This window comes from Pyxicephalus adspersus, chromosome 5, assembly GCF_032062135.1.
Source record: "Pyxicephalus adspersus chromosome 5, UCB_Pads_2.0, whole genome shotgun sequence".
Taxonomy (NCBI): domain Eukaryota; kingdom Metazoa; phylum Chordata; class Amphibia; order Anura; family Pyxicephalidae; genus Pyxicephalus; species Pyxicephalus adspersus.
The window spans coordinates 95,380,936-95,392,061 of record NC_092862.1 but is presented as its reverse complement, the minus strand read 5'-3'; the positions used below and the strand labels follow the sequence as shown (position 1 = coordinate 95,392,061).

Below are 11,126 nucleotides of genomic sequence, written 5' to 3'. Positions count from 1 at the left end.
AAACAGATACAAATTTTTGGTGACAGCAATCGCAAAAGTAAAATTTTAATCCCAAATCTGATAACAAAAAGGAATGCCTAATTATTAGAACACAATATAATGCATAGTTAATCAGGAAACTAGGTTTGTATTAGTAGAAAAGCTCTGCATTATAACCCCATAAGCACATGTGAGCTAAAGACATCTTTACCGTTTCATTTACAATTAATGGACATTTGTAAGCTTGTGTCTGGTTTACTAAATACAGTGCTGTGACACTCCTGGGTTTCTGTCCCTATTCACTATCGAATCTTTACCTCTGCAATTGAATGTATCCTCCATATCCTATAAACCCTCTACATATAGTCATTTCTGTTTTATTAGAACCTAAAATAAAAGTTTACCCCATACATTAAAAACCATTCCAATGGTCATTGCCCCATAGAATAAAGTAAAACCATGGTATGCAAATAATAATAAAGTATAAGTCATTGAAATGGGTTAAATATTTTATTTAGCTCTGTATTGTATCTAAGCAATTTTCAATAAATATTTAAAAAGAAATAGTAATACCTGCTGATATTCTGTGTTACTTGTTCATATGAGGGAGTTAATGGAAGATGATACCAGTTATTTGTCCCCATAACTGTTACAAATATGTTTGTTCCTTTGACACAAGTTCCTAAAAAGGTAGATAACAGTGTCTCTTACAGTTTAGAAACAACCAAAAGTGACTTTTTTTTGATAATTGCTTGTAATTATACAGCCTTTGTGAAACCAGGCTAGTGACTAGACTGGTTTAGTAAACATAAATAAATAATAAATATAGATTGTTAAGGGTTCAGTTTTTGATGGTTATGTCAACCAGTTTGGCCAACTCTAAATGTCAAAATGGCTCCGGAGCTTTTTGGCCAATGGTGTAACTTACGATAAGCAATAGTTTAGCATTGTTCATTCCAGGATAGTTTAAAGTTTATTTTGTTTTTATTCATCTTAAATTCAATGGTAATCCTTTCTTTCAATTTTAAGCCCAAATAGAAACTTCCAAATGACCGGCATTACTATATAAGTACTAAAAGTGGCAGAGTTATTTATAAATTGAAAGTTGATGCCGTGAGTGAAATATTTCTCTCATTGTATCGAGCAATAACCTTTTTTTTTTTTTTTTTTTTTTTTTTTTTTAAATTTGAGAAATTTGTAAAGTCTTCATGAGCACTTACCAGCTTTAAGAAAAATATATGGAATACAGGCAGACAGTCTTACCTGGTTTAAGTTTTTCTTCCACAACTTGATATGGCGAAATATAGTACTCAATATTCATTGGGGTACCTTTCAAAAATAGATTGAGTTGCCGTGAGACAGACTACAAGAGACACCTTCTAATATTATAGACATACAGATATGTTGAAAACATCACTTTTTCTAAAATTCTATCCTGACCATTCCTCCCCACAAAGTTCTTATTGGCTAAAAGGGTCTATTTGCATCCGAAGGTACTCCGAGACCGTGTGGTCAGCTTTTTATCTGTATTGATGTATCAAATTGAAATGGAACAGGACAGGAACACAAGCAGCCATAAAAACCCTAGCAGTTGATCCAACTCATGCCCAATCTATCAAATAGATTTATTGACTAGATGCCCTTTAAAGACCTGTACTAAAAAAAAAACAAAAAAAAAACTATCATTGTCTACAAGTGCAAAAACACTTTAAAGAGAAGTATCAATTAAGTAAACAATTCATATCTTACCTCCACATCTGGGAGACAGGTAACCTACTTTTCCATGCAGAATTTTTTCAAACCTTTCTTGATTGGTTGTAGGTCTGGCAAGAAGTATAATAATTGGATAATTTATTCTAATGGCCCAGTACACAAACCTTCTTTTACAATGTCTCATATGAAAGTGTAGTATGCTACATTAATTTCTCAGCAGTCATTTTAAAGAGTATCCTTTATATCAGTTTATTCATTGTTCGAAACAGTGTATAAACTAGTAAGTGATGAGAAAAATAACATGCTGAAATTTAAAAAGTGCAAAAGAGATTACCCAACAATGAATCACTACAATACCTTTGCAGAATAAATATAGCATTCAGATCTGCTTCTAAAATGCACAAAGCAAAGTAGACTTTAGCTTTCATTTCACTTGAGGAGAAAAAAAAAAGCAAATTAGTTTTAAGATTTTTATGTAATATTGCAAAATAAACATCATATAAACTTGACATCTAATGGATTTCCATTAGGCTGATTTTGTCTGAATGCCAACTATTTAAAGGAACCCAACATTAATGCAACTAGGTGTTTGACATTTCATTAAAGGGGCTCTCGTGCTAGAAGGAGGGGCAGGATTGTGAGCCAAGGTGTGCCATATTTGGATTTATGGACAAGACAACATGGACAAAGGGAGCAAAGTAATAACGTCAGTCTCCTGCTGTCTTTCACTATCTGATCGGCAGAATGGGATCAGAAAGGCAACATAACCCTAATACTTCTGTCTGCTCAAAAACTGAGAAAGTGAGGTCTTCAAATGCCTGTGCAACTCTCAGGACTGAAAAGGACAAAATATACTTTACAAGGCAAAATCATTCCCATATTTTTCTTTTGCATCAATGGTGTTTTGCCCAAAGCTTTAGAAAAGCTTGGGCAAAATAGGCAAATCGCTCAGTTCACCTATGAGGCCCCCTTAGTATCTTCTTCACTCCAATTTATTTTGAGACATTACTGTCTGCACTCTGATACAAGCACAACCACATGAAGTGGAATTCAGGGACAACTATAAGAATTTAGTTTTAGTCTGTTTGTAGTGTGAGCAGCACCACATTGCCGGGAGGCTCATCTTCTGCAGCAGGTGTTTCCACCCATCCTGATGGTTGGAGCAAAGATTCCTAACCAGGGTTCTTCCAGAGGTAGCTAGGGGTTCCTTGAGCAATAAGCAGTTTGTGACTCTCTGGTCAGTTTGACAAAAACCAATGATGATTGTGGCTATTTGTAAGGGTAGCAACCTTCCCATTAGCAAGCAATATTTGAGGCATTCTTCCTACTGACCACTATACTAGCGTTCTGTGAGCTCTGGATATAGTAATTCTATCAGGGATTCCCTGAATACAGTAAAGCTATTTCAAGGGGCTCTTTCCCATGCTAAAAAGGTTGAAACATGCTTGGCAACACCATCGATGGAAAGAAATAGCATGCTACTGTCAGTACGGCATTGGAACGTAAAGGGTCTCTATGTTCATTTTTGCCCATGCCCTTGTTTTACCTAAAACAGGCTCGGATTGTTCCCTATGGCGTTCTGTACTTTTGAAGTGCCAAAACCTTACTAGTGATAATAAAGAGGCAATATTGGTAAAAATAAGGAGAGTTGCACTCCCTTGTTAGCAATATTTGGAATATGGTCAAACCTGGGGGCCAAGGTAGAGAAGCAAGCAATCAATATATGGTGCATGGTTGTAGCCAAAAATTGAAATATATTGTAAATCACTGACTGCAAAAACTCAATGAGAGCCTATTTTCCCATGCAAAGCAAAGCCACATGTTTACTTTAAAAGCTGCTAAATCAAGTGATTTTTTTTTCTCCTTGTTCCACCTAACTGGGTGCATAGGAAGTAAGCTCCTACAGAACAATCGCCAGATCTCATTATTGCTTTTGTGAAAGGGTGGTAGGGTTAGTTTAGCTCAGGGGAAGGGGGCTAACAGAACAACTGCACAATGTCAAAAAGTAATAATTATCCTTTAAATTTAACTTTGAAAAAGAATCAGTAAACAAACTGTACCTGTCACCAGGAATATTGTACAGGTTTATAAGCCCTTCCAAACTTCTCCCAAAGCCCTCAAAGTCTTTTGTTCTAAAGGAAAACATAATATTTTGCATAGATGTAAGAGGAAGTTGTATAAAAACAAAACAACTAGGATATCCATGCTGAAATACATAAAAAAGTAAACAAAAAGTCCCAAATTTCTCATGGCAAACCTACGGTATTAAACTGCACAGACCAATTAGCTTTTCTGGTTATGAACAAAAAACTTCAATCATGTCAACTCACCAATGTAGATGGATGCTAATTTTTATATTCCAGTCTCGGCACACATGATTATGAGATAGATTAATACATAATTTTCACATCACACAAAAGGTTACCTGAGCAACAAAAGAAGTTCTCTGCAGTCCTAGAAAGAAAAAAATATTTTTATTTTTTATTTTTGGATAGGGTGGGGAAAATGGTATTATACAGTAAGGAAATTTTCCCAATAAAGACCCGCTACTCTTTCACAGCTTGTTAAGGCAGAACTAGACTTGCCTCTCCTTGTTATATCGCCAGCATGGATGTCTTAACCTGGTCCTCTTTAGAATTTGGGTCTTCAATCATCTTGATTGGCCAAGCTGGAGTAATGTAACTTTCCCACATGCACCAAAGATTTCATTATTTATGTCAGTCACCAGTTAGTACAGCTCAGTGTACATTCAACAAAAGACTGCAAACAGGTAGGGATTTTTAAAGGGACATAGCATGCCCTTTCCGCAATAAAGAGCTGCCTGCTTGCAATTTTTGATACCTAGGTTTAGTTCCGCTTTAGGAATATGTACAAAGTCTTTGATACAGAAGTAAAAATTCCAAAATAGAAGCATAAGACTCCGTAAGCCTTTGGGGGTGGAGGACTAAAGCATTTTACATCAGTGTTTTGTATGGCAACTTACAGTAGGGGATTCACCATGGTGAGCCAGCTTGACAAATTTCACATGTCCATTTCTTTTTACTTGAACTTCTATATAGAACATCTCCGATGTGATATAGCAAATTTTTCCATTAGGACCAAGGTGAGACTCCAACCTAGATTTTGGAGCAGACAAAAGTCTTAGATACATCAATCCATGTATATTTATAAAGATTTTTTTCTGTGAATTTTAGTAAATTTGGGTGCTATTAGGAAACTACTTCTTCAGTTTTGTAAAGAGCTGGGATGTAGGGGAAGTTGGTTCCCAAAGCAAAAAGTAGGAACTGGGGGGAGTGCTCTATCAAACTCCAGGAGAAGCAGAAACCCAGTCAGGTCCTGATACTTTTGGAGAGAATGGGGAAAGCTAAGAAAAGGTAAAAAAACACTTTAAAGCTTAGGTCCAATAAGAAACCATGCACCCTTGCAGTGGGTCCCCCTCACTAATGCAAGGGTTTATTGCCTTTTTTATTTATAGGAACAGGGTTTGGATTTTTCTCACCACCTACATTGAAGAAAACATTGTGAGCGTGTGGGTACTTTTATTGCAGAGGGTACATCGCTTGTGCCCTTTGCAATAATTATGTCTGCTCACAATTTTTTATTTATTTTACATTTTATTTAAGACGTTATAGACTGGGGCCCCTGTGCCCTTTGGCCATATATTCTGAACTATAGGAAAGATGGCTAAATGGGGATTTACTAGTCTAACTTCTGTTTTGTGTTTTTTTTTTTTTTTGTCATGCAACTGCTAAATTGGGATCCTGACACTTTACAGTCCCAAAAACTTCATTGTATGGGGTCCCAAAATTCTGACATTGAGACTGTTCCCTCTGACTACCCAACTATACAAGTTTGAATTTATGGTAATGGTAACCATAATTAGTTTGAAATACACACACACACACACACACACACACACACACACACACACACACACCTAAATCTGGTTACTAACCTTTTTCATAACACAAATTTTAATAAACACAACCAACCCTCAGAATTTAAATCCAAAGAAAGGTAATATTTACATCTGGAAATTATTTTAAAATGTGGACAAAATCATAACAGTTTAGACATCTCTAAAAACATTTTACATCGATTTAGCCTTTACAGGTACACATACCCTTTTTGCTTTGATATAGCATCTATGCGGGTTAGTAAGGTGGAAAGGGATTTTGCTGGAATGCAAACACAGCTGTCAGTTATACTGATAAACTTTATTAAAAAAAAAAAAAAAAAAAACACAATATTAAAATGATTTTCTTAATTCTGACTTTGTACCTTTTACAGCTTCTTGCAAGGTTTCTTTGCATTTTAACAGAGGATGATCTGCAGAGCACTTTAAAGCATTTCCAGCTGGTTTTTCCTAACAAGAAAGGCAAACAAATTACCCTGACAATTAACTGCTATAAAGTTACTAGTGTCAGGCAAATTCCATTGTTTTACAGGAGCCTAGGTACCTGCAGTGTTCTGGTCTGTGGCCTTTCACATGTGTATCTGCACCCATGTATTCATGTGCATTGGCCCCAAACAGGCTAATTAAGTACAAACGTTTTGTCCTGACTGAATGGTGTGCAGCAGAATCTTATGGCCTTTCAGTAGGCAGTTATGCTACGCTAATGCCCCCGCGCCACCTGTCACTTTTTTAGGTAGGGCTGTATTTACCATAATGGTCAGTGCAGAGGGCAGGAAAGTTAAAGGAGAACCAACAAACAGTCATTTGTTAAATAATGTCATTAATGGTTGCAACACACCGACTCTTATCTGTATAATATAAGCTGCATTGTAGTGCATAATTACTAAAATAAAGAGAAACTGTCTTACCAAACAGTAGCGAACAAGCTTAACAGTTTCAACCCAGGGTTTCTGTGAATATTTCGAATGCAGTCTTTCTAACAAGGCTTTTCCAGAAATTGTAACTGGAGGTAAAACAAGTTAAAAATGTATATTTTAAAAGTATAAATGTATAAAATGGTAATTAGATCAGACATATATCAGATGATAAACATAAAAGTCCAAAAATGTTTTTTTTTTTTTTTTTATCTGTATTCAATTGGGTAGAAAGAAGTGTAATAAAAGCCTGATAGATTGACTAACCCAATGTTCAGATTCCTTGCTATATGAATAAACCCCATAAAATGATCAATACACCTAATCTAATATTTATCTCATGCATGATTTTGCACTTCTTTTATTGTTTTTGAAGAATGTGCAGGTTAGTCCAAATTACCTTAGTCAGCATGGCATTAAGATGGGGGAAGTTTCCTGGACTCATTTGTTTTATGCGGTGTTTGTACATTTATTTCATGGTGGCTGCAGCAGTTTGATAGAACTTTTTACCCCTCAAAATCAAAGGTTTTCCTAAACAACTTATATGACACCAATGGACAAACTGCAATATAATAGTACCCAAATTAATCCTAGTTGGCCCCTGACTGTACCAGTCCCCGTTTGTCAATGAAACATGGGAATTCCACAGTACATAGCTTTATTAGTCAAATTAATTTCAAACATACAATATAAAGAACTTGTAACAAATACAATTTTCAAGACAAACATTTATTACCATTGTGCAGTTTTTAGCTTTAAGCCATAAAAAGGCCAAATATGACCCAGGCCACATTGCAAAAACACACTGTAGCAAACCATGAAAGCATTGTAGTGCAATTTGTTTTTATTACCATTTCAATCCACATATGTTGTAACTCACGGCTCCCAAAAAAAAAAATTCTGATTGGAATCTCTGTGTACTGGAGTATGCTGGTTGCACATTCAAAATTAACAGGCTCCTGTAACCAACACTTTTACAGCATAGAGTTCATGAACGTGTGCAAATTAATGCACTGAAAACTGAACCCAGCCAAAAATATTAACTAAAAAAGGTAAAATAAAGCCACAAGTACTGCTATACAGTATGCAAAAATATTATGATAAATGAATATCACATGCATTTTTTGCAATTTTATTTATGAACAGCTGCAGCAGTATCATAATTATCTACCTTTCTCAGTGACTTTCCTTTCTTGCCGATGTTCAATAGGAGCAGGAAGTTCAGCTGAATCTTTATCCTGTTCTATGGACATCCACATATTTGCAGTTGTTTCTGCCACATCCACTAGCAAATCCAACTCTTCTACCTTAGGGTATTCCTACATCTTCTCCTGATAATTGGTTCTTTAATATCTGACTTGCTGCACCTGCACTGCCTAACCCAACTCAGCTGAATCTAGCCTTGTCAGTGTAAAAAAAATGCTGTCTCCATTGCTCAGGATAATTAAGGCCTTGTTCAGCAGCAGTAATACATTAAAGAGTGGTGTGTACAGCAAACTAATACAAAGAATTTGCTTAACCTTAAAATTGTGTTTATCATCCACAAACCAGAGTTTAGGGGTGCTTTAAGGATGTGTTTACATCACCGCATTTGAAAACATACCATGTACAGTATTAAAAGTAAAAATCTGAATGTGTTTCCATCTTTTGCCTTATTTTAATTTCCTTCTTACAAACATGTGTACTTATCATTGATATGTAACTAAAGGTCTAAGTAAATTACTCATTGTGTTTTAGTGTGGTTTTAACTACCATTGAGCACAAGTTTTTTCAGTAGCTACAAAAAAGATATGGTGAGCAAGATTTCTTAAAAAAGTAATGTATCACAACTCATTAATGCACAGAGCCACAGTTTTTGGACTCTGTGAATGTAGATTCTGGTATAGTTACAATGCAATGACATAAACAGAGTGTAAAGTCCTATTCCGAGTTTGGGATCTTTATTCTTCTTGATTGGCCAAGATGGAATTATTTAACTCATGTACATGTGGTTTATTCATTACTGGCACTAAGGTCTATAGTCATGTGCCTAAAGATTGCAGACAAGCAGGAAAAATTCTTCTATTGTAGAAAAGGCATAGCATGTTTGGATTTTGTTTTTATTTTAAAGCTTACTTCTACTTAAGGTTACAAAAAAGCTATAAAAGTTTGAAATGTTTTAAAGAATTTTACTTTAAACATTTACAGTTGCCCATAGCAACCAGTCAGACTTTATTCTACAGAGGATGATAGCATTATATTTTCTTACAAACTACTGTATTTTGCAATTTGCTTTTTGAATAACTCTGCTTCAATAGAATTTAAATGGGGTTTTCACTGACCAATGTATTCCACAATGTATTATACAAATACTTCTCAGTGGGTCAGTGATTTCCATCACAAAAGCAATTTGTCATCGTACCTGTTTGGCTTCATGGTGGTGGATCCAATATTTTCCAGTGTAACATATTTATAACCACAAAATCCATAGTAACAGACAGATTTTTTTGGGTCCCGCATTTATAAAAATGTAGCACGTTTTGTAATCTTTGCAATCTTCTCAATTTTTTTTCAGTCGGGATGTTTTGCTAAAAGATTACGTTTTTTTCCCCCAGTTATCCAATTAAACCTCTGTTCATTGTGAAGACAAAACCATAAAAAAATGAACAAAAACATATCGTAACTGAACTAAGTAATAAATGTACATTTTTGGTAAATTAGTTCCATCATGTTTTACACTTTATAATGCCCAGTTGTCATAAAAATAGTAATCTTTTTCTATATACCTCAGATAATATTCAATTGGTCTTCAGAAGTATTCAGTACATATTGGTTTTCAAAGTATGACTTTGTGTCAATTTGTTTGTGAGTTGTGTAGTTCACATGAAACTAGCAAATGTTTTCCAGTATATGAATAGACATTTTTTTTGGAGTGGATGTGGATCATTGATTGATGTAATTTTGTAAAATTGTTCTATATATAATAGTTTTACACTGAAGAGTACCTATAGCTAAAACATACTGCAGGGCTATTATTTATTGGCATGCCAACACACTAAATGGTCATTGACAGATGCTCAGGAACAGGAGATGGACAGAATGCCTTCCAGGAAAAGCTGGGTCAGAAGCCAATGATCAGTAAGGAGCAGAGGTAGTAAACATAAGCAGTGTTAACTGGTCAGTAACTTGTGGGCAATGAAGTATAGAAGAGTAAGCAGGAGGATGTCAGGTGAGCAGGACGTCAAAAACAGAAAACCAGAGGTCCAAGCGACGAGCAAAGGGATTATCCAAACAACAGATTAAGAACATAAGCCAGGTGTTAGGAAATGTTCATCTGTCCGGTGACTTTGTGCTGTGCACCATCGTGGTAATAACCACTGTCTGTTCTGTCCAGCAATGTCAATTGCAGCAGCCAGGAGAACTGGGATACCAGCAGCCCCTGCTTCCCTTTAGCTGTGCAGCCTGATGGATTTATGGCATCCATTGTTAGGCTGTGCACAGCGGAAGGGGATTCTAGAGGCTGATCAGCTCCTGATTCAGTCCTGAACTGCTATTGGCTGCTTGGACTTTAAAGCCTCTCTGCTCCCAGTCATCAGGGCTTGTTGTAGTGTTAAGCTGGGCCAATCCGTGCCGGTGATTTATCGGCTGATTTACTGTTGCTGACGTTGCCTGTTTCTGACATTGCCAGTTTATGATGGCTGGACCGACCTTTGCCTGTGACCCCAACTCTGCTTGTGTTTTGTCCTTGTGTACTTCGTTTAATGGATGGATATTCTGTGTATGATCTCTGCTCTGTATTCTGGACTTGGCTCTGTTGGAATCTTGGTACTGCTATCTGTGGGCTCCTGGCTTACTTCCAGCCCATTCCCAGACACCATCCCTTGTGCAGTAGGTCCTGGGGGCAACCGAGTGCTGGGAGACGCAACCAGTCTCCCGAGGCTCCCGAATGGGGGCTTACTAAAGGTGAAGACTTCGATGTTAGATTGAGGGACTGTTGTCTGGTGGGGACTGGTGCTGACCAGGGCCTTACACCAGGTCAAGAGAGTGTGTTTAGGTAACCATTGAGGTCAGGCAATAACCACCAGGGGACCACCTTAATTAAATAACTTAATAAACTTGGCACCATTGCAGCTAACAAGAGTGTGCGCACACACATACCATAGGGCACGTACAGGAATGTAAACACCCTTGCATCACATTGCCATTTGCAGAGGTATGTGTGCAAATTTTAACCAACCTGCTTATTCTTCTCTTACAAATGCCCATAGGTCATGTTCACCCATTTCACTCCAATGCTGGGACCTGCAGAATTTACAGGGAAAGAGGATATCTTTTGTTGTAAGCTATGTTCAATTGCAAGGTCATGATTCACCTTATTAGAGGACTGTGGAAAGCCCAGGAGACAGGTCATCTATTATGGGGAAAGAGGAAAGGTGCAGTTGTTAACTTTGGTGGGGCAGCAGATGTTTAGAGTGTCAATCTGTCACAGGTTTTGATGTGGTTATAAGTAGCTACCCTGTTTCCCCTATAATAAGGCACTGTCTTATATTTTATGAAATGTCAAAATATGCCCTAGGTCTTATTTTCAGGGGGATGTCTTATTTTTCCATGAAGAAGACTACAGT

General features: G+C 36.7%; 1 protein-coding gene across 2 annotated transcripts in view; it reads right to left on the bottom strand.

The window, feature by feature from the left end:
* The window catches only part of LOC140332043 (mediator of RNA polymerase II transcription subunit 1-like), a 24,879-nt gene extending 17,099 nt beyond the window's left edge, over positions 1-7,780 (bottom strand). Inside the window, exons 1-11 of one of the 2 annotated variants that reach the window (XM_072413343.1) lie at positions 7,694-7,780; positions 6,517-6,611; positions 5,974-6,058; positions 5,816-5,870; positions 4,676-4,808; positions 4,118-4,146; positions 3,753-3,824; positions 2,050-2,124; positions 1,729-1,802; positions 1,243-1,308; positions 553-661 (exon numbers count right to left, since the gene is read on the bottom strand). In XM_072413343.1, coding sequence (XP_072269444.1) covers positions 553-661; positions 1,243-1,308; positions 1,729-1,802; positions 2,050-2,124; positions 3,753-3,824; positions 4,118-4,146; positions 4,676-4,808; positions 5,816-5,870; positions 5,974-6,058; positions 6,517-6,611; positions 7,694-7,775 — 875 coding nt within the window. In that variant the 5' untranslated portion in view covers positions 7,776-7,780. Of the gene's footprint in view, positions 1-552; positions 662-1,242; positions 1,309-1,728; positions 1,803-2,049; positions 2,125-3,752; positions 3,825-4,117; positions 4,147-4,675; positions 4,809-5,815; positions 5,871-5,973; positions 6,059-6,516; positions 6,612-7,693 lie in introns of those variants that run through there. The other variant, XM_072413344.1, reaches the window with a different exon arrangement.
* Positions 7,781-11,126: the final 3,346 nt, after the last annotated feature.